The sequence below is a fragment of the Xiphias gladius genome, chromosome 4, assembly GCF_016859285.1.
Source record: "Xiphias gladius isolate SHS-SW01 ecotype Sanya breed wild chromosome 4, ASM1685928v1, whole genome shotgun sequence".
Taxonomy (NCBI): domain Eukaryota; kingdom Metazoa; phylum Chordata; class Actinopteri; order Istiophoriformes; family Xiphiidae; genus Xiphias; species Xiphias gladius.
In genome coordinates, this window is record NC_053403.1 from 4077761 (window position 1) to 4101984 (window position 24224).

Consider the following 24224-nt stretch of genomic DNA (forward strand, 5'->3'; position numbering starts at 1 on the left):
TTTCCTGCAGAACGGGGTCAGCGCTTGTGAAATTCCTCAGGCGGCTGTCTATACGATACCATCGTGCCTGCACATGCCCGGCGCTGCGCTTGGATGCGGTGACGATAGGGCTAGAAAACACCTCCTTTTATAGAGAATGACAGGTCATGCTGTTTCGGTAAAAGGTCGACAAGATTCTATACAAACAGTCGTGAAGTTACGTCAAAGAAAGGACATAGCTGTTGACAACGTTCACGAAGAGGAACCCAAGAACAAAAAGACCGCATGGAATGTACTGTGCATTCGGTACATTTTGTATATTTTTACTCATTGGGGTTAAATTTTTAATTGTGATCAATAAGGATGACGTTAAGCCAGAAAACGGTGCGGCAGTGTGCGAATATGCGACTATATCCATGCTTGTGTATAGTCAGTATCTGGAGAAATCATCGGGAGAAATACCCGCGCCATGAGATCTGCCACTCCTCAGTTCTAACTTTTTCTGGGGTAATAGTTCTGCTTTCGCCAAAATCGCCAGATCAGTGGGGTGCGGGCATAAATGATGCTAGAATGATGTTGTAATTGAACTCATCTTTCTCAGTCACATCCTATTTCAAACATGATGGTCTGGGGTTTCAGGGAAGCCAGAAATGGGAATGGGTGATGTGGCCAAAAAGTTCAATCTAGATTTTATTCAGTATCACGGACAATTCTTGATTTTAAGCGATATGTTTTTTAAAAATTTATTTATTTTTCCTTTCTACGTGAACTCAAGACAAAACATCATTCAAAAATAGTTTTCTTTATTAAAACTATATGCCATATATATGCAATATCAACAAATAACAACAAGAACCTGTCTCTTCATACGTGGTGACACTGGACAATCCGGCAGCTAAAGTTTGCGGCGTTCTAGCTTTGATTTTGGAATCGGCACCGGAGCTGGTGTCAGAATCTCGAGGAAACACGCATTGTTCTCATTCCGCTGCACGCTTCTGATTTGAGGCGCTGGAACACGTTGGTTGCGCTGCTAATTATAGTTCTGATAGAGCGTCGTTTCCCACAGGTGGGGGACGACTTGGGTTGGCACCCGTGTGCATGCAGAGACTCATGCAGCTTAGAGAGGGGGGGGGCTGTTGCCCAGGTTATTCCCACGTGAGAACTCGCAAGGCAGACGAGGCAGTGCTGCTTTTACGACCGTCAGGGAATATTCTAAATTCGATCATATATTCACTGACTGAACCAAAGTATAGTTTGTAAGTTTTCTTTTGCCTCACCTTCTTTTTTTTGGCATAAAAAAGGGACTATGAGGCCCTTTAGTAGGACCCTTTTGTGTAGAAAAAAACAAGTCTGAGCTTATTCTGTGTCAACATCAGGCTGCAGTGATATGAGGATCCTAAAACGCTTTGCACAGATAGAATCAGGAGACTTACAGCTTTCAAACAATGTAGAATTTGTCAAGGTTGTGTGAAGATTGTATCCGGTACAGACCAAAACACACTTAAAGTAGCGCTGCCAAAGGCCAAAGCGCTGCCAAAGGCCCCACGGGGGGGACAGTGTATTTTAAAAGGTTAAAGTAACCTAAACTCCTCTCCCTCCTGGTCTCTGCTGCCGTTTTCACTCACAATTAACAGCAAGACCCAACTGGCTAAATACTAATGAATTAAAGCTTTGCCATGAACTTGATTCCCTGGAAAGGCCATTCAATTACAGACACCACTTTCCTGCCACCACGTCCTAACGCTTTGTTATGCTCTGCCCCAGACACGATGGAACATTGCGCAAAAGGGCAAATCCACATTACTGGTGCAACAAAACACAAGTCTAAACAAGGTGATAGTTTACAGACCTGGATTTATCAACTGTGCGTCTCCGAAACAATCACAGTCACTGCGACACTGCTCGTCTACCGGGGAGGTGTAGAGTTCCTCTTTAAAATGACAGCATGGTTCCAATTAAACACCCGTCAAAGGTAGAAAAATGACGACCGACACCCTCCAGTTTGACACAGCTTTACGGTACCACAAAAGTAGGCTCTGTGCGTCGACACTGAGGTGCCGCAGCAGCAAAAGGAAGTAAACGAATGAGATGGATACTGCAGATAAGTTACCCAAAAGAAAAAGAAAGCCAACACGCTGTGGTAGAGGGCAAGCCACTTGCCACGCTGAAAGTAAAAGGAGCAGCGGCTCGACGTGAGAAGACTGAGAGGCGGATCCATTGGCTTTACAAAAATACATCAACAGCTTTGAATATTTCTTGTTCTTACGGCTGTATGTAAAAAAATTTGTGATTTGTGATATTGAGCTATATATGTATTAAAATATATATATATATATATATATATATATATATATATATATATATATTGGTGAGGTTAGTGACTCATATTAACATGGAAGTTAAAACTAACACAAATGAGTCACCGATTTTGTTTTCCACACATGATAAGTTTGATCTCTTTGCTTTGAACTTCTGTTCAGTTAGTTTATGTAATTTTTCCACAATTTAACCACTTTGTGATGTATAGTGATGTAATAAAACAGCCTTTTAGCATATCGTGATAATGACTTCAAATATGTCACCCACCCCTTTCTCGTGGAAAAACTCCATTCAAGGCCATTCATTTCGTGGGGAACCGCGGCCGTTCTTTCCTGAGCAGCGGGACAAATAGGACTGTGCACTGACCCGTCAAAACCTTGCAAAGTCGGGGCTTATGGTGACGCCAAATTCGGTGTAAAGCAGAATGAAGGAGAAGTTCATCCTCTAAACTGTGTTATGCGTCACTGCTCCCCTAGGTGACTTTGGGGCAACAAGTCTCGGGCACCGGTGGAACATCTCAGCGCGTGATGCACCAGTACCAGTCAGTGCTGGGAAGGAAAATGCTTGCCATCATTTTCACAATATTACACTCTGCCTTAAGCAAACCGAGTGCTTGAGCAACTGTCTATGATGAAAGGAGAACTGCGTTGACTCAACGGTTTGGTGCAGGTCAGCATTTAGGAAGGAGAAAATATTCCTTTGGTTATGCAGAGTTGACGTTGACTCGGTGAATTTTGCATATCTTATGTATCTCGCATTATGTACACGCGTAGCATGCATACAGCGCTGCCAGTTACGTGTCTCTGCTCAGATAAGGTGCCTGCAAGTACTTAGCTTTTCGTCATTTCAAGCAGCCATCCCCCGACAAACTACGACTCCGCTGCTGCCCGTGTGACGTCCAGCACATTATTGATTTATCTACTGATGTATTTATTTTTTCGTCGGGGCTCAAACCGACAAGCGTTGCTACGATGTGGACGCCTCGCTTATTCTCAAGTACTGTTTTTAAAGCACTAGTAAAGATGGCATCAGTATACAGACACCCAGCTGTCTACTTTCGTCTGCACTTAGCGTAAGGTGCTCTGGGAGACAGGTCTCTTAAATTTATTGTGATCAGTATATGCGGAAATACCAAGAAGTTGGTTCTGGGCAGTGGTTTGGACTCGACTTTTGTCTCCTTTCAGACACACTAGCTCTGAACATCTTATTTGACAATCTAAATCACTATCTCTCTCCTCTCTTTATCTCTGTCTCTCTCAAAGGTTTGACATCCTGCCTACATGTCCGCTCTTGTGGACTGGCTTGCTGATTTTGCTGACAGTGACAAAATTCTGAGAAAGTAGTTACTTGATGGCTGGCATGGTGCCTCTTTCGAGCGTTTGATCCGGAGTCCTTTCAATGATTAAAGTCTAGGCTGGACACCCTCCCGTGTTAGATTGAAAATAGGTTAGAAAAAAAAGAGTTGGTCCACTCAAATCCGACGAAGTTGGAGGTCGAGCTGCCAACTTTATGCCAACGACCACCGAGTCAAATCTGCTACATATATGAGTTTGGGGGATTCTCCTCCTTGAGGTTAAAAAAGAAATAAAATAAAAAAATAATACAGGTTTCATTACAGCACAAACCGAGAAGTTTTTCTGCTCTCACCAGCAGACGTGGAAACACTTCACGAATGTGGATGCTCGAAAAAATATCTTGCGGTCCCCTCGGATCAGTTAGCATGCATTTTTGAGTATTTATCACCTGATTAAGATTTTAAACCAAATCATGGTTTATACTATAAATTTACAATCCATTCTATTTTTTCTATATTTTTCATTTTTTTGATTTTTGTCATCTGGCGCACAACGGAGAGATGGGCAGCAGAGAGTCCTCCTTGTTTACCCCGTGGGGTCTTTTTTCCTTATTACTGCTGTGTCATATCTCTTATTTTATTAAAAGTGTGGTCCGTCCAGTGTTGACTACTGGGCTGCAAAGATTTGACATAAATGAATGAACTTGTTTGTAACTGACTTGATTGATTCATTTTTTATTTTAACGTGTTATCTTGACTAAATGCATTTGTTCAGGTACCTAATGAGTTTTTCCTACTGTTTCTTCTCTCGGATGCTGTTGACTTCACGGTGCAGAATGATGTTTGATGATTGCAGAGTTTCACATTCGTCTGCTGAAGGGGAAATGTGTTTTTCCTCATCTCACCTAAAATATCTGAATTTTACACAAGCGTGATGTGGACATTTGAAGCATCCACCACACATCCACTGAGAATGGACTTTTCAGTGAAGTAGGGCACATTTTGTGTCCAGCGTATTTCCAAATTCATAGATTCTGGATTTTTGAATGAGGGACAGCTCATATCAGACGGAAAATGTTCTTCTACGCAGATTATTTTTTTATGTCTTAAAGGTGCTATATGTAAGTTTTTGCTATTGCTACATGGCCAACGTTAGCATTAACAGTTGTTTACTCGCCGGTCTGGAAGAAATGTTGCGAGTTCGGCATCGAAATTCATTCCTTTACTCGCCAGAGCCGTCTCCAGTGGTGGAGAGCAACGACAATTTTAAGTCTCGTTCTATTTCTGTCACTTCTTTTTTCTTTTACTGAAGTTAGCATGCCAACCACCTGGCTGGAGCTCATGGTAAGTAAACACCTGCTAATGCCATCGTTAGCTATATAGCCGTAGCAAAAAACTTAGATATAGCACTCCTTTAAAACATGGCTGGGAAGGATATTCCCCGCCGGCGCACCAGACCACGCTTTTCTTGCCAGTCAGCTTGAGAAACCCCGCTGCAAGGTACAAGTAGGTAATTGACACCTCATTTTTAGCCCAGCCTGGCCTATTTGAAGATGTATGCCGCTCTGGTGGCGAAACATTACCCGTCGGCAGCTGCCATTGCAGCAACAGTAAACGGCCTCATTCTACTTGGCGTATCTCAGTGTCATCTCCTCGATCAGATCGAAGCAGGCCTGACGATCATCCTGTCCCCGCATGTCTCAGCCAGGGTAAGAACCAGCTACAGACTCCCGGCGCCATATCAACATTTATTTGCCCGCCTACACAGACAGAACGGCCGACCTTATCTGACCCAGATTCCACGCTATCATGTCAAGCTCTTTTAAAAGCTATTTGTAATTTTAAAAATGCTACAGTCGCATAAAATTCTCCACATCGGTGCTTTAAAATGCCCCGTGACATGTTTATTACAATATAAAATCTTATACGCGCCATGACCAGTAGTGGTTTCACACCGAGCCAAGGTTTATCTGCTAGTAAATGAATGAAATTACTTGACATGGTAATTTGAAACAACAGACGAAACCAAGATTCAATTGTGAAGTAAAAATCCGACTACTGCATCAGCCAAAATCACCACAGCTGACATTTTTCAACTGAAATAATTAAACCGGGTTATAAATTTATATCTATTTTATTGAATGTGCTTATGATATAGTCAAAATACAGATTCAGTAATAGAATTTAAGTCCTGACCCATCTCACTTCCCTTGCAGTGTTATTTTAGATTAATTTGTGCAAGCAGAAATAGAAACAGATTACAGTGACCAGACATCAGGTTGTTATCACGATTATGCTAATAATGAAGCTTATTTAGCTTTTTTTTTTTTTTTAGAGCAAGGAGCTCAAAATGCACCAATGCTAGGTCTTGCCAACATGCGGTGATCTGCAGTTTACTTAAGTTACCTCAGTTAGATTTTATGGTCACCTAAGTGCAAGTATTTCAAACATTTATGTACAGCCCAGAGCTTTGTATCTCAGCTTTAAGACTGAAGTCATCTACTGGCCCCCCCCCCCTTTTTTTAATGCTGTATTTTAAGCACCAATTGAGCGCATAATCAAAACCACGGCCAGTTTTTTTGTCACAGGACAGAATTTACAGCGTTGCGCAAGTCCACGGGAACGTTTGTGTGGCAGTTCTTCTGGTGGGCAGAGGCCGTTGGATACCAGCAGTGCGTTAATCAGAGGTCAAAGCAATTAAATGAATCGCTCGAGCTTTAGCAACGTCATTTTCTCAACTGAAGGAAGGTGAAAGATCAGTCGGCAGAAACGTACTCAAAGATAAAAATATATTTATACATTCACAAATTTCAGCAGTAGTAAAAACACATGAAGGACAAGGCTGGTATTTACAAAACGCTACCTGTAAAGCAGTTAGAAAAATGTTAACCTGTGATCCCTGCTCTATAGTACATTTCTGTTACAAAAATGTCTTTTAATAAAACTAATAATAGGAATTTAGAAGATGTTTGCATCCATAATTTCTTCTATTACACAGAATTCATCAGGTTTTATGGCGTGGTATGAAGCTGAAATGATTATAAATCCTTTCGAGTGGTCATATCACAGCATATGTTAACATTAATAGCATTGCTAGTAATTATTTCTGTTTGTTACTGAACAAGAAATAAACATTTAGCATTCAGTAATGCTACAGCTGAAACACTGCTGCATTCATGTCAGGGTGACCATACGTTTGACCACTTATAAATGGACTGTAGCACTCACTTTTAGTAGCAATAAATGGGGCCTGCAAAAAAGGCCATGCTCTACTTGTAATTGGGCTGATTGGTACATTTCTTGATAATTTATGTGGATACAAAATTAACAACAAAAATCCAGCATTGAAATTAAAAATTGTGTTAATCACAAGAAAATCATAAGCACTGCGAACACATGAAGATGATGTGTTGTGGTTGCTCACATTTCCACACGATGACTGATTCGCCTTTATACAAATCCGTGATTGTATGTTTGTGGACTGCGGTCAGAAGTAGGCATTGGTCTCATCTTTGATCTTTAAATCTTTATTGCTATCACTACAAAGCTGTGGAGCTGGGTCTTCTTCCCCTCTCTTTGTTTTCTTGATTGACCTTCCATGAGGAGCAGCCATTTTTTTTTCTTAAACCCAGGGTTTTTTTTTTTTTCCCCTCAGTTGTTGTTCCGCTTTTAGTCATAATTTGATTTAACAAGAAATTCGACTGGACGGGGAAGTTGCATAATATTCCACAGTTCAAATTTGCTAATGTGATGTTGCAATGTTTTTGCCATTTGAAACAATGTTTTTGAGACACACAACGATGCATCTTTCACACACAGAGGAGTAAAATTCACATGATATTAAACAAAGAATCCCCAGACTGCACTTGATTGACCTTATCGTTGTTGGCTATCCATTTAGAGCCAGGGAGTGAACGACAGACATACATTCACCCATTGCTTCGTTAGTACAGATGATATCATCAAGGTGAGTATGACCATTCAGATGACTTACAAGCCCGGGTGGAGTGAATCCCGATTTATATTGCATTACCCATTTTACATTTCTGAGGCATGTCGTTGTGGATTCATGGTTGTCACACTGGAGTCTCAAATCACCAGGCGTTTACGAGGTCCTCTCCAAATGAATGAGGGACAGTATGCTGAATTTAAAAGAAATGATCCCAGACAAACAATAATTACAGTATAAATACATCCATCTCTCTCTCATTATATATATATATATATATATATATATATAGGCATACACAGTATAAACAGTTACAAAATTCAATATTAAATCAACATTAATAACCAGCTGCCTATATGAACTCTTAAATAATAGGGGACTGACTATGGCCTCACATGCGTCTATTTGGGGGTTAGTTACATGCAGACATTTGATACTCCTCACCAAGGAATTCATGTTAGTGAATACTATTTATGATATCTAGAAAACGCTTTTTTTTTTTTTCCCCCTTTCAGGCTTCTTGGTTTGGAATTTTTCACCACAGCTTCATGGAGAACGTATTTCACTTGAGATTTAGGCGCCTTTTCGGGTGTTGTGGTTCTATTTTCCGAGCTTTCATCGAAACCTTTGAAACCTATAAATCTTGTTTATCTGTGGGAACTTAGATAAAGGCTGTGTGAGACTGGTACTATTTGAAAGATAAGATTCCTGTGCTCGAAAGGAATTTTTCATGGTCGTAACTATTCAGTACACTGTCCAGGCCAAACAGAAAAACAGATGTGCATACCTTAGCTGGGAGGCATTCCACTTAAAACAAAAAAAACAAAAAATACCCCCTTATATTTCACTTAACAAAATCCACCAACATTAATATTATTATTGTAATATTCTAGACAATAAGGAGCCTCTTTCACCTGCTGAGTCACTACTACAGTGTTGAAGAGCACATGACACGCTTTGAAGGAGCCATAACAGTACTTCCCATTTTGTACCTCTGTATATCTCTATGTAAGAATCATAAGAAAATAGAAATTTCTTAAATTAAATAGCGCAATTCACCTTCAGAGTCCCCTATCATAAAGTAAGTACATTTTCGGGGCACACTGTCAGTCTCAGGTAGTATCCCGTTGGGTTTCCGTGTCACCGGACAGAAACACAAGGCACTGTTCCGCCGCCATCCACCCTCCGTTTTCCACGAACTTCAAATGACAGTATTGCGCGTAGGATGCGGTGTGTGTCCTGTGGAGCTATCCACTGGCACTGGCTCTCCCCTCAGTAAGAAGGGGAAATAATTGGAGAGATAAAGAGCTTTAAACTTGGTGCTACAGAAGCAGTAGACCAGTGGATCCAGTAGACAGTCCATGTAAGAGAGGACCATGAGGCCATCGAAGACCACAGCAGCTTTGTCCTGGTAGACCTCACTCAAATCTTGGATCCGGACGATCAGCAGAACCATCCTGGCAATGGTGCAGGGGAGGAAGCAGAAGGAGAAGACCACTATGACGGAGGTCACCAGAAAAACTGCTCTCCTCAGCTTGGTCTTATCCCCAATTGTTTTCTTCCTGAGCCGGTTGACGATGTGCACTGTGCAGTAGACCAGGATGACAAAGGGGATGAGGATCTGAGTAAAGAAGACCGCCTCCCTCATACTGTCCACCACGTCCTTAAATGAGAAAAAAGATCAACTTAATTGTCATAGACATCAACAGCAAAGGCTTGTTCTTGATTGGTTGGCCTAAGTATCCCTAAGAGTTCTATGTCAGGACAGTAACGGTGTAACCTCTATTCTAAATCACCAGCAAGGCAGTGGTGGAAGAAGACCAGATCTTTTACTTAAATAAAAAAACGCCAATCCAACAATGTAAAAATTCTCCATTACAGGAAAAAGAGCTGCATTGAAACTCTTACTTAAGTTAAATTACACAAGTGTTAGCAGCTAAATGTTCTTAAAGTATACAAAGTAAAAGCCCTTGTTCTGCAGAAAAGTGTTCCTGTGACTGATGAGCGTTGTACTGTTGTAGCTGGCCGTGGTGAAGCTAGTTTTAACCACCTTATATACAGTTCGGTATTGTAGTCCAGTGGTTCCATTAATTGGATGGGAAAGAAGAAAAAAAACAAAGTTCTTCTACACAGATGTTTCTTCTTCTACTCATTGTCTTATCTTATCTAAGTGAAGCCATTTGTTAAATTTGGATGGGATACTTCTCTAGTGGAACTGCCAACAACCCCTGCCAACATCTAAAATGTGACCAAGGGCCCCAAGTAGACGCTAGTATTTTTCCATAACGGGTCATAAACCGAAAAGGTTGAGAGCCACTGGATTAACCTTTTTCAATGCATTGTATTTTATAAGCCTGTCATATGTTTTTAAATGTAAACTCCTCATCTGAGAACTTACAAGCAACTAATACTGTCAAATAAATGTAGTGGAGTAAAATGAACAATACTTTCCTTCTGAAATGAATTGGAGAAGAAATACAAAGTAGAATAAAATCGAAATTATACTTCAAATTACTGCACTTAAATACAGTACTTCGGTAAATCAAGTTACTTTACTCTTCACAACTGGCCAGGTTTGTGTGAAAGTAGCCAACAGTATTGACGCCTCACTCCATCAGTTAACAAATCTAGCCTTGAATTAAACTGACTGCGAGCAACGGAGATTCAGACACAACCTTTGTTTAGAAAGGGACCACGGCACAAACACGATAGCGCACTCTGAGGTTTCCTAGTATAGAGAATAACAAACTAGCTTCCATCTCACCGGCTATCTTCTCACGATCAGGCACCGTGTCGTGCATAGGATCTTACGTAAAGTGAATGAATAGGGAATAAAAAGCATGTCCTCCTTTTTTCTCTGAGAGAGTTTATGTTTTGTTTTTTTTTTAGCATGCATGAATCTTTTCCAAACTGTGGCCCTGTCACGCGTGGTGCAGTTTGACACGCTCTAGGTTTAACATGTCTCAACTTAAGCTACGCTGTGTGCTGTGTCGGTGCAAAAAAAAAGAAAAAAGAAAAAAGAAATAGCTCTGAAAACAGGCTCTGTCCAAGTGGCGCTATGGCGTACGATAACCCCGAGCTCTGTGCTCTCTGGGAGGGAGCCATGGACGCACATTCTTCATTTCTGATCAGGCTTTTCGTCCCCCTCAATCACATAAATTCAACCATTTTACTGTTTTTGACTTCATTATGCTCTCTCTTACTTCAGGCTGAGTAAGTGTTTGCACAAAATAACTGCGTCTATCTTGTGTAAACAGTGTATTGCACAAACGAGGATGATGCCACCTCACACATCATCAGTGACACAAAAAAACTTGCTCGCTCAGCACTGTGTTGCCACATGGTCATCACTGAAAGCGTTCAAGTTGGGAAAAACAACTGTCATGTACAAGCCCTTACAAAATAATCTTCAAAAAAAACAAACAAACGGTGAGGGATGAATCATTCGTTGCATAAATGCTTTGTCGTTTCTTCTCGTTTCACTCATCTCATGCACTGTGGAAAACAGATCTAGAATCACAGTTTAGACATTCAGTATACAGACATTACCTTCATCCTGGTAGGATCCATGTTGTCTGTGTCGGTTTTGTGGCTGTTGCAGCAGTCAAAGTTCCTGAGCATGGTGGGAATGGTGAGAGGCAGAAGCAGCAGCCAGATGAGGACAGAGATCTGAGGGGATTTCTTGAGGGCTCTCAGAAGATTCTTTCGACTGGGGTGCACCACGTTAAAATATCGATCGATGGAAGTCACTGTTAGGAAGGCGATGCTGGCTCCTCGGTTTAAAAACAACATGAAGAGCATGGCTTTGCAGACCGTTTCGTTCCCACTCCTCCTCTCTCCGTGGATGAAGTTATGTGCCTTTATGGGCAAACAGAAGAGCAGCAGAATGTCAGCCAGCACCAGGTTGAAAAGGAAGATGTTATTGCTTTTGGATTTCCAGAACTTCAGCTTGAATATAAAAGGTGGAGGACAGATATGTTCAGAGGCAAAGCCAAGATGAAAATCACAATCATGACAGCTGCATAGCATTTATACAGTGCCTTGTTTGTGGCTTCGCAGTCTTCGATGAGTTGGTAAGTGGGCACACTGGCGTTTGCCATTTGAACGGTCAAATACACTTGCCGGGGAACGTACAAAGTATTCTTTTCTAAACTCACGAAGAAAAACCTTCGCAAACAAAGTCTCGCCCTACCAACAAGCAAAGAAAGAAAAAAGAAAAAAGAAATAGCTCTGAAAACAGGCTCTGTCCAAGTGGCGCTATGGCGTACGATAACCCCGAGCGCTCTGTGCTCTCTGGGAGGGAGCCATGGACGCACATTCTTCATTTCTGATCAGGCTTTTCGTCCCCCTCAATCACATAAATTCAACCATTTTACTGTTTTCGACTTCATTATGCTCTCTCTTACTTCAGGCTGAGTAAGTGTTTGCACAAAATAACTGCGTCTATCTTGTGTAAACAGTGTATTGCACAAACGAGGATGATGCCACCTCACACATCATCAGTGACACAAAAAAACTTGCTCGCTCAGCACTGTGTTGCCACATGGTCATCACTGAAAGCGTTCAAGTTGGGAAAAACAACTGTCATGTACAAGCCCTTACAAAATAATCTTCAAAAAAAACAAACAAACGGTGAGGGATGAATCATTCGTTGCATAAATGCTTTGTCGTTTCTTCTCGTTTCACTCATCTCATGCACTGTGGAAAACAGATCTAGAATCACAGTTTAGACATTCAGTATACAGACATTACCTTCATCCTGGTAGGATCCATGTTGTCTGTGTCGGTTTTGTGGCTGTTGCAGCAGTCAAAGTTCCTGAGCATGGTGGGAATGGTGAGAGGCAGAAGCAGCAGCCAGATGAGGACAGAGATCTGAGGGGATTTCTTGAGGGCTCTCAGAAGATTCTTTCGACTGGGGTGCACCACGTTAAAATATCGATCGATGGAAGTCACTGTTAGGAAGGCGATGCTGGCTCCTCGGTTTAAAAACAACATGAAGAGCATGGCTTTGCAGACCGTTTCGTTCCCACTCCTCCTCTCTCCGTGGATGAAGTTATGTGCCTTTATGGGCAAACAGAAGAGCAGCAGAATGTCAGCCAGCACCAGGTTGAAAAGGAAGATGTTATTGCTTTTGGATTTCCAGAACTTCAGCTTGAATATAAAAAGGTGGAGGACAGATATGTTCAGAGGCAAAGCCAAGATGAAAATCACAATCATGACAGCTGCATAGCATTTATACAGTGCCTTGTTTGTGGCTTCGCAGTCTTCGATGAGTTGGTAAGTGGGCACACTGGCGTTTGCCATTTGAACGGTCAAATACACTTGCCGGGGAACGTACAAAGTATTCTTTTCTAAACTCACGAAGAAAAACCTTCGCAAACAAAGTCTCGCCCTACCAACAAGCAAAGAAAGAAAAAGAAAAAAAATCCTGCCAGACAAGTTTCTTCAGTGTCTTCAGTTCAGTTCCTCTTAAGTTCTTAAATTCTTCTTCCAGTCCCCGCGTATGTCTGGGATTTCCAAGTCGTTCGAGCTTTACGTCCTGTTCTGTGAGAGTCAGCACCAGCTCTGGAAGTAACTCTCTGTGTGCAGAACAAAGCACTGTGCTCATTGCTCCGCCTTAGTGGCTGAGGAGGCGAGTCATCAGCCGCTTTTCCACTGGAGGACCAATGGAGCTCAGGAGGGCCAAGACCAGCCCATTGCATTTAAAGTACAAATAATCCAAACTGTTTTCATGAAGAGGAACCTAAGACATGTTTATTTTATTTTAACCTTGAAATAACTACCGAGGCGCAGAGAGTTTTTTTTTTTTAAATCATGAAACCAGATCATCCGAATGCAGCCATGTTAAGCCCTGATATGCCATCGACTGAAACCAGGTCCAGGATGATCAGATAACAGCGGCACAAACGGACTTTTTACAGACAGCCAAAAACAACGATAAAATATAGTGAAAGAAAATGTCCCCTTCTTGCAAAGCATTCTGCTGATTCCTGGCGTGTGTCTTAGCTCCCTAGCTCCCTAGCTGCCTAGCTCCCTAGCTCCCTAGCTCCCTGGCTGCCTGGCTCAGTGTCGCTTCTAAAACCGTACTTGTCCTACACGGACGCTAAAAATGCTGCCACAGGGACATTCAGATATAAGCCATCCTCAGAGTACGCAGATGCGGATCCCTGGGAATTGGCGATGGATATACATGCGCGCAGCAGGGGATGGATACGACGTGGCTGTCAGTGTTTTCTACTATGTAAGGCAAAGTGAAACGAAGTTGCGTGGAATGCTGCGTCCTAAGGGAGGAGGATTTCTTCGAGGGAGGAGGCGAGGGAGCTAGCCCTAGGCCTGACCCTCAACTCTACATGCCTCGAACTTTGCATGCTTTGAACTCCTTCGCTACTTCAGCAACAAGCCCAGACAACTCCGGGATTCAGGTTTTTCCAGGGGAACGGTGCAGAGACAGGGAGAGGACACGACCTCCTCTTCATGATTTAAATGTCAGCTTGACACAAGAAGAGGTTCTCGACAGAGTGAACTGTTGTGTTTATCCACTATGTTTTCTGAACATTTCTCTCTGCTATGCTCATTGAATGGTTTTATTGCTAGAGAGGATTTATGCATTAGCTAGTTTTTCCTTATCTAACAGCAGGATTTGTAATGAGTGACTAACAATCCTTGATTTAATCTGTCTCGTCTTAGATTCCTCCTTGTCAGATGAGTACCCTTTCTGTGTTTGTCCCCCATCTTCACTTTTTTTTAAACTGATCCTTGACCTCCTCGATGCTATCCTGTGCCCCCCCCCACACACACACACACACACACACCCTCCTCAGACAATGGTTTCATTTTATATTGGGTCAGAAAGTCAACTAAGCGGTGGGTTAAAAGGCTGTCTCTGTGTAATTAAAGCCCAGCAGTCTGGTCAGTTGGTCCTTGGTAGCTACTGCACAGCAGTTTTGTTGCCGACCCCCCCGACATCACAACCAGAGTGGGAAGATTTTCTGTTTAACTGGTCCTCACGGCCAGAAACTTCACTCTTTACAGATCTTTTTTTGTTTTACCAGAATGCAGTTACATTTGTGCTCTTTCAGACAATGTGACGACCAAAGCGCAGTGACTCTCAGAATTTGAACTGCGAGCCTCAAAGTGGCGGGAGTACCATGTGGCCGCCCCCTAGACTGTGATAAGAATTAACAACCAGATTTTCAGAGAAAAAAAAGCAGATTTTTTTTTTTTTTTTTTCAACTTGCTGCATTTCCCACAGTTTTGACACCAGGAACACAAAATTGCACAGATGCGTGCGGCAAAGTCTCGTTGCGCAAAGTCTGAGTTTCACTCAGTGGAGATAAAGCACTTAAATCCCCATGGCAACCCCTGAGTGATCCAGGTCAGCTGATCAGACCATTTCTCTGATGTGTTTTTCAGACACTTGACCGACGTTTCTGTCCACGTCCTCCTGAAGACTATTTCATCACCACGTATGAGACACAGGGATTTAGACACATTTCAACAGATTTGACTGGAAATGTGCCTTGGTACAGTTTCAGTCAGGAGACATTCTTCAGCTCATTTCAATTCGTGCCTCTAGCTGAATCCACGCACACACACGCACACACACGCACACACACGCACACACTCCTGTTCAGATCGATTCAGAGGACATTTCCAGCAATTGAGCTCAGCTTCAACGCTTTCCCAGCAGCCTGTAATCCCGCCGCAGGTTTTCCAGAAATTGCATAATCTGGTATTTCAAAGAAATACAGGCAATGCTAGCTGCGAGTACACACAGAGTCTTAAGAATCAACAGTGATTGTGGCTTGTTTGTAGCAAGAAGTCAGGGGAAAAGAGGTGTTTGGAGCCTGTCAGGCATATTTACAGTCAAACTACCGCGCTCAGATTGTCAGGCCAACCCGTTACTCCGGCGACACTTGTTGTAAAGGTGTACTTTCTGCCGTAACTCATACTGGGGTGCAGAGTTTTCCCACTCTCATCCGCACATATCTCCCAGGAGGCCGAGATGTTTGGCACTCGTTCAGTCGCATGCTTTGGCTTCCGAGCTGCAGCTCACAGTGAGGCTTTCCTTCACCCCCTGTCCTGCAGACTCTCTCCTCAGATGCCTTTAGACGGTGGCGCTTACGGCACGCAGTATGTAATATTGTTCACAAAACTGTAAAAAAAAAAAAGAAAAAGAAAAATGAAGAAGGAACAGGTGAGGAATGACCTGATAATGAATCAGTTGTTAATGAGTATTTCCTGAATAAATCTGAATTTGAATCTAGTAGATGTGGGGCATCTGCAAGTCTTGAAAAGCCTTAAAAATCATTGATTTCAGTTTCCTCTTTAAAAAAAAAAAAAAGGCCTACACAGGTATTAAAAAGTTTTACATTTGTTTTACAAATATCTTAAATATTTTCTGGCCGTTAGTTATAAAACAAGTTACAAACTAGTAACCAGTCACGCGTTACTAATAACTTAATAATCAGTAGGTCTTGTCGTCTCCCCCCGATGCCGTGTGTGACCACTCCTTCCCTCTTTCTTTTGTGGAGCATCATACCGTGTGACGGACGGTTACTAGTTTGGGCTGCGCGCTGGCTTGTTCAGAGTTAATGAAGAATGGCCCGGTAAAAAAGCGGTCATCGTTCTGATTCACATATACTTAAGAACTAATCATTACCCACAGTATCTCCCAGCCTGTTCTCGTGAAACAGATATCATCTACTGTACGCTCTTTGTTATTCACAACCCCAACCGGATTTGTTCCTCACTCGTTCCTCAGTAACTTGCTCACAATTTTGTTGTACTGTGTTGTAAAGTGTTATTATTTATTTGCAGGGACTGACCAGACTGTACAGAGAGAAGGAGACCAGGACCCGGCCAGTCCCTCTGCCGGCTAGCCCTGAGGACAGGTACTCAGACGGCCGGCCTGCAACTCTGGAGGCCTTTGGGGTGTTACCAGTAAACCTGTTTAGACACGCTTTGCTTACAGGGATATTTTAAAACTTGTAACCGGTCTACTTTGATAGCATTTGGTGTTTTGTTTTCCTTATTCTCCAGGTGTAATTTCATTGTTCTCCATCCGCTCTGTCGGTGCACCGAGGCGGATCGGATCTGCAATGAGGAAGAGCGAGAATTCCGGACAGTTGGTGGAAGAGCGGCTAAATGGGCGTGAAATCCCTGAGCCAAAGCAGCTGACGGTATATTATACAGTCGTATAGTATATACAGTAGTTTGCTACTGCAGTGTTACAGGACAATTGGTCAACCAGGCGCCTACTAGATGAGCTTCAGATACATATTAAGTAAAAAAAACAAAACTAAGCCAAAAAAAAAACAACAAAAACGCAAATTAAATTATCAAATCTCAAACACAAAGAATTATTTATATCTATTTATGTTTAGAAACAGATTTGCATCACTGTTCTTTTAATCTACTGAATGTGATAGGACCCGTGAAGCAGAAACAAACCCTTCTATTAGACTTTTCCTTTCTCATTATTTGACTCATCTTTTCCGTTGTTGTTCGTACCACACAGACCAAAACCCCATTCTGTTGGTGCGCAAACTCTCTTCTTTCAGAACAGCGGCGGGTGATTGAGGTCAAAAGAAAGACGTTACTTTGTGCGGGGAGAGTGAGGAAATTGCCAGGACGAACAGAAATAAACTGAAGGTCACTGACCAGCAGGAGCTCCAGAGGAGGGCTCCCCCCTCAGGCCAGCAGCAGCCCAGCGGGAGGTTGACCGCTGGCATCCAGTGGCACTCCTCTACCCCATCTATGGTCTTTAAAGGCGAAGGAACGCAGTTTGAAACCCTCCAGTCTCTGACCTTTCCAATCCGAGCATAGCCAAGAGTGTGGGACTTTACGAGGCTTTTGCTGTGGTTTATGTAATCCCTCAGACACCCAGAGAAAGACTCACACAGAGATCCAGGCTCAGACTGAGGACTTTTCCCAGGTCCGCTACCGAGAACAAACTTGTTTCAACACTCCTCTCCCGCCCCGGTCTGACACTCTGCCTTTCTCACAAGTTCAAGTAAAAGACATCGCTGGGAAGCAAACGACGACGGAGGGACATGGGGACTCACGATTTCAATCACAAGAGAAAGCATACGGAGACCAGAGAAAAACCCCATTCGGAAGAAAAAGAGGACGGTCTAACCCCTCATTCAAGAATGACAGACCGCAGAATTCATCAATCACTCTCCGAAGCTGACAGCCTCTGCTAACATGTCTCTCGGAGAGAAAAGGGTGAAGCAGCAGGAAATGGAAAACATGGGTGAAACTGTAGGAAAGCTGGTTGATGAAGACAATGGGAGAGGTCAGACTGAACTCACAGTACGTCACAGAAAAATGCCTGTGTGCACATATGGTGCCATCTCAGAGGACCGAGTGTATGAATCAAATTTAGTGCAACATTACCATACGCCCCCCCCCCCCTTTGGGAGAGAACAGCGTTTCCCCTCGGGCCTTGAGAAATATGGAAGTTATTGTTAGTTTTTAAGACAGTGAACGACCATATGGAGAGAGTCTCAGGCTTGAACATGGAAACTCTATCCACAGGCCGTGCATAAAAAAACAAACAAACACATTTTCGGCTTTGCCAGCGCAGAGAGTCAAGACCAGGAAAGAGCCCCGGCCCCCGTTGGGTCAAAGGTCAAAAACAAGCCTCGGCAGCGAAGGTCCCCAGACAACATAAGTCCAGGTCCAACACCTCCACAACGCAGTACGTTTCCCATGCACTCCACCCCAAGAAGAAGTGCTGGTGGTAGCGGCAGGGGTGGAGATTACCCACCCTCCCAGCGCAACCAGTTTCCCAAGCTCCCATCCCTTCCTCCCTGCCTCGGCCCCGAGGATTCCCATTTAAACCTATCGGAGAATTATTGTGCCAGAGACGCTCCCGGTGAGGAGGGACGGATGGACTCGGGGAAAACCGGAACTGAAGCAGGACCAGAGACTTGGATCTGGGCTAGTGCCTCGGCAGCAAACCTCCTCCTCCTCCAGCTTGAACAGAGATGACAGATTTTACATTTTCATATTTTCATATTTTCGTGTGAGTCTCCATCTGGGGTGGATTTCTTATCACCCACAATTTCTTATTACTGTCTCAAAACCACAGTCGTGTGCTCATATGAACACTGAAACCGCTTTTGCTGTTCACACTGGCCATCAAAGCATCTCTCCCTAAATAAGGCAAAATAAACACAGCTTTTCGAAAATACACAGAACTGATTTCACCGGCGAAGTCCTTATTTATATTGAAACGTGTTTTAATCAGTGATGTCGGCCGATGTGGTGCTTGTGTATAATCGAAACCTGCAGATAAACCGCGATGAAATACATCAAACACGAGAGCAAACCCAAGAACACCGGAGGTGATTCTGAAGGCTGAAACTGGTATTTTACGTACAATTTCATAGCCATGTAAAACAATTTGTAACTGGAAAGTGCTGCATAAGTAAACTTTGTTATTACATTATTATTTTTGGGTTTCGCAGAGTTGCACAGCTGTTTTGTTTTTTTTTCAGTCCAGCTGTCAAGTTTCGCTGTGTCCGAAATTCGTGCGCAGGTTCTTCGAAACGGACGCCCGGTGGGTGAGGCCCCACTCCACGCAGCGATTGCCCCGGTCCGAACTCAACCACCTCCGCCACTTGTCACGCGTCCATCGTGACCACCGTCGCGGAGTTTGCCAGAGGAGGGCGGACGGGGAGACGGCGCAGGGCTACGACGGCGGGGCGACTCCCCTGTTTATGTGTTTATTTTATTTTATTTTCGTGCCGGAAAATGTCGAAAAGAAGTGAACTGTGGCCGCGAATGGAACACAGTGAGCCACCAAGTTGGTGGGGATTTCACAGGTAAAAGCGCTATGTGGTATTCTGGTTGCACGGAAACTGGTTTACGGCATATCTAGATTTGAAGCGATCGACAATCTGCTGCATCTGACCAGCACTGCATTTGCCAGGAAGTAGGTGGGTGGTTTTTAGTCAGCGCAGCGCCAGTCTAAGCTTCCTTTCTGCTTTATTGCCACAAACACACACACACACACACACACACACACACACACAACGTCTTAGCATGAACCAAACGGAACCACTGTCCAGTTTTGCGGGACTGTTGGCAGCGGTGGAGCAGGGAGTCCTTTAGAAACCCCGCAGCTCTTCCACTCTAAATGTTTTAGGTCCCCGAAAGTCGTTTCCGGCCACTCAGGGTGAGTCTCAGGGTCTCTGCGCTGGTTCCCCGACTTTTCATCCGGGCGTCATCACCAGGCCAAGATGCACCAGGGTTGCAAAGGGAGGCAACGTCCTCTGTGCCCGAGAGGCGGGCCGGGCCGCGAGGCATCGACACAGTCTGCGCAGACCGGAAGTCCAGGTCAGTCTCCGCTGGGAGTCGAGACGGAGAGGCTGGGGCCACTCATCGTGGGCCACCTCCGCTATACCTACGGACTAGGTGACCCCAATTCAACAGCCTGCCGCCCGCCGTGTGCTCCGGACCACACGACCGCACGCTCCTTTGGCTATCTCGGGGCTGCAGCCACACAGACTACACTTGCCAGTAGGTTGAGTTCATTGTTGGGGATTTGTTTATATTACAAAACGGATACAAACAACTCCCGCATAACCATTACGCTACAAAAATGCTGGTTTGGCAGCTCTGATGCGGAGGTATTGCTCAACAGGCTGCTTCAGTGTTTCCCATGACATCAGAGGCCCGTTTCGAGCAACACCTTTGCCGCTCGTTTGATTTCTCATCTCAGACATCACGAAAGCGTTCTGCGCCCTCGCAAGCAACACGTACCTGTGTCAGAGCCGAGCTCTAATAATAATTCGCTGTCCTGCGTTTCTGAGAAAGTTGCTTCCCCCTGTGCCCCCGAGCCGGGGCTGCCACCCTCTCCTGCTATCTGGTAGATAACAAGCTTTTTAATTGCCAGTGCCTCAGCAGCACTTTCAGATTCCACCACACACTTTCAGTATGAGGATCTGGAGTCTGAGGTGAACGTGAAACTTGATTGTGCACACACCTCAAAAGGAACGACAACAGCGTGTGTCGTTGCCGTAGGTGGTTCCGTGAATGTGAGTGAATGAGTCAACGCTGCAAAATTACAAGGAACAGTCTGATTTTTACCCGGTAAAAATGTCAGTAAAATGTTCGTGTAACTTCAAGTACCTGGATTCAAACTACCTGTAAATCCTCTGGGAACGGATCGATGATTCACATTCTCACAGATGTCTGACAAACCTCCCTGCTCATGACCTGGACAAGTTTCTCCCTGTTTTTTTTTTCTCTGATTCATCCATATTCTCCGTCATGCTGGACAGGATTAGCGTCGCTGATTTGAATCAGGGGGAATGTCAGGGGGAGCGGTAACAGCAGCTCTGACTTGACAGACGCGGGCTTAACCTGGCAAACACTGTCTTTCTACGGAATGATGGAGCTGTAGATGTCAGTGATTTTCAAAAGGACCTGGCAAAGTTCCCAGCTAGTCCCCAACAAGATGAGAAATTGCTTCACTATAGCTAAAGTATATTTGCTGGGCATAGTTAAACCTCAGCTTTATCTTTATCTTTCTAGGGTATTGCAGCATAACAAAGCAACAGCTGCCGGCAGTAGATCGTTCCCGTCATCACAGGGTCCTTGGAAAAGGTGGGGTCGGGTTTCACTCTTGACAGATCTGGAAGATCTAGATCTAGAGCTCGTCCTCTCAGATAATCAGCATGTCCGCCACAGTTTTGAGGCAAAGAAGATGAGTGTTGCACTTTGAAATGCTCCAAAATCAAAGCGGTTGATCTTAGGCTTCCTTGACCTATTTAGTTCATCAGCACCTGGGTCGTGGCTAACACACCCTTGTTGTTGCTTTTGTTTTGACCTAAATCACCGTGAAGATATTTCCTGTTTTCTGAGACTCGTGTCATCAGGCGTGACGCTGAGACGGTAAACACATTATGGCGCAAACATTCGCAAACACACTCCCACTTCTTCAACACGAGTCACATCCAGAGTTACGTGTTTTTGAACAGGTTTAGATTGTATGCTTGTGTCCTGCCTCTGCGTGTGTGTGTGTGTGTGTGTGTGTGTGTGTGTGTGTGTGTGTGTGTGTGTGTGTGGGTGTTGGTTTGTGTGTGTGTGTGTGTGTGTGTGTGGGTGTGCAGGCCCTCAGGCAGCAGATGGAGGCCCTTCAAGCAGCAGTTTTTGAGCAGAGAGAGAGAGAGAGAGAGACTGATCGGTCTGTGGACCGATGCCAGCTTGATAAGCTGATCAGAGAAAACTCCCAGCTGGGGAGGAAACTCACAGCCACTCAACGGCGCTGTCCGCTGGCCGGCCGGTGCACTGCACCTAACTGCACCGGGGGGGCAAACAGAGATGTACTATACTGTATGGTCTTCTTTTTCTACTCACAGATCATATAAATCCCTATCGCCACCATTTTATCCTCACTAATAGTTTGTCGAATGCCATAAAACACAGAAGATACACCAAAATAAGCTGCTCTTACAATGATCGATTCAAAGTATATAGTACGTTACAGTCTACACTGTTATTAGTCTGTCTTTTCCACTTTACAGCACTTAATGCGTGTTTGTGTTGTACAGAAGTTCTACAGTTCGCGTGCGTGTCCGCTGTTTAAATCTTGTCGGTATCAGATTATTCAAGTGTATGACACACTGCTAAGTGGTCTTCAAGCGCCCCGGCAATCATTTACGAGGTCGGACAAGAGATGGTGTCAAGGCACTGACCGACGTCATGGCGCGTTTACGCAGCGCAAGTCGATATATCCTGCCCCCGTGCCCGTACTGTCAATGCCCAGATTTTACCGTCACTCAAAGGATTACTCACGTACGTCATTGAAACAGGTTAAAAAAAAAAAAAAAATTAAATTTATATACAGTACATCAAGAGTACAAGCTCTTTCAGGGCTAATAAAAAAGCAATACTTCATAGCAGAGATGCCATTTTGTGCTCAAAATAATTCAGAAAGGGACAATCATCGATAGATTTACTTATCCTGAGGGAAAATCCCGTGACGTGGCAGCACCGTGCAACCAAGGGATGAAAAGAGATGAAAAAGCACAAGGTCAATGGATCCCTCCAGCAGGCCGAGAAAACGACGCTGTGAGAGCCGGGAGAGTGAACCAAAACGGTGAAGTTGCAGCCGTACAGCTACACAACGAGCTGAAACTCGCTGCAAAGCTGCTGACTCAGGCGGTGGGTCTCCGCGGGTTCATCCACAACCGACGACCCCTTTCATTCTGTTTTGATCCTTCCCCCTTGACACTGGATGATCATCAGTCCCAGGTCCGGTGAGAAGATGGTGAATTTCCCCGGCGGTCGAAGAGAAGTCCGCACCTCCCGGTATAGGAGGAGAGAGTGTCCCCGGTGGGACAGTTAAGACCATCCACCTCAACGGACGACGGGACACCCAAGTACGCATCAGGGGAAAAGGACAGAGTCACTGTCTCACAAGCTACATGGAAGTGTGTGTGTTCATACTGTAGGTGCAGGTGAAACAGAGTGCTGTGTGTGTGTGTGTGGGCTAAGGGATGCGAGCTGCTGCGGGGACCCGTAAAACCCTGAGACACAGTCGTGGATCAACGGCCCTGACAACAATGAAATGTACTGCTTGTCCCACACTGGTGTTTCTCTTGACCGAGATCATGTACCCGTGTCCCATGTCCTTCATCTTCGTTAGTTACCTGATTGACTTCCTGTCAGGCAACATTCACTCTCTCATTTAGTGCAAATATACTTACTGGGTGAAATAAGCCCCCCCCTCATACTGATCAGTGTCGCTGTGACACCGAACACCTTTGTCGTGTCTCTTTACCTGCTCTTCACAAGAAAACGGTGTATTCAAATAGATGTCTTATATTACAGGAATCTAAATGGTTTGCTGGAAGTAGCCGAGAGACGACTCCTGAGTCAATATAACAACAACAATGGTTCTAAACAATAATGACTGCTCTTCTATATGCAGTGACAAAGACTGTGTGAGTGGAAGACATGCGGAGGTAACGTGCTGTACAAGTTCCACTTTCTGAAACTGGGGAGGAAATAAAATAAAATAAAATCTAAGGTTAAACAAATCGGAGCTTTGCAATGAATCCGGGAAGAGGAAAAGAAGAACAGCACTTCAAGGGCTAAGGCAGATTAAGGGACTGCTGCCAGGATTTGCTGACTCGGACACATTTCCTCTGATCCCTGAGACAGAGACTCAAGTCGGCAAGTTTGCTTTCACTGAAAAGATTTCATATTATTTTATTATTTCTTTCAAAGAATCAGTTTTTAGTCCCTTTTAAAGAAAATCTGTTTAGATATTGTAGTTAATTACGTTGCTGTCAAGATATCTGTGTTGTGCTCCCCTTGTCTGATGTCACCGATATCTCGTAGATTTAAAAAAAAAAAAAAAATCAGCTCACGCTTCCTCTCTCAACCGCAACCTTCCCTGTGGCTCAGGCACAGTAGAGACTGTACGATGTTAACAGTAACATTTATTCCCTGCTTTTGTAGGCGCCGCAGAAATGGGTGTGATTTGCCTCTGCTGTAGCTCAAGCGCTGAAGCGGAGGTTACAGATGTTTAACCCGGTGTCACAGCTGTCCAGACAGCACCGGAGTCTCTGACTGTCCTTGTCACACACACACACACACACACACACACACACACACACACACACACACACACACACACAGTGAACACAACATGTCAGGACC

At 44.1% G+C, this 24224-nt stretch overlaps 2 protein-coding genes across 2 annotated transcripts; both read right to left on the reverse strand.

The window, feature by feature from the left end:
- Nucleotides 1–6367: 6367 nt before the first annotated feature.
- On the reverse strand, nucleotides 6368–11732 carry gpr31 (G protein-coupled receptor 31). Its single transcript, XM_040126053.1, is given in 3 exon segments — nucleotides 6368–9204; nucleotides 11091–11503; nucleotides 11506–11732. Coding segments are annotated over 3 exon segments (1011 nt in total). The 5' UTR covers nucleotides 11642–11732; the 3' UTR covers nucleotides 6368–8742.
- A 135-nt stretch (nucleotides 11733–11867) lies between these two features.
- LOC120789381 (hydroxycarboxylic acid receptor 2-like) lies at nucleotides 11868–13093 on the reverse strand. The gene has a single exon (XM_040126055.1). The coding sequence runs from the start codon at nucleotides 12843–12845 to the stop codon at nucleotides 12276–12278; it is 570 nt and encodes a 189-aa protein (XP_039981989.1). The 5' UTR covers nucleotides 12846–13093; the 3' UTR covers nucleotides 11868–12275.
- Nucleotides 13094–24224: the final 11131 nt, after the last annotated feature.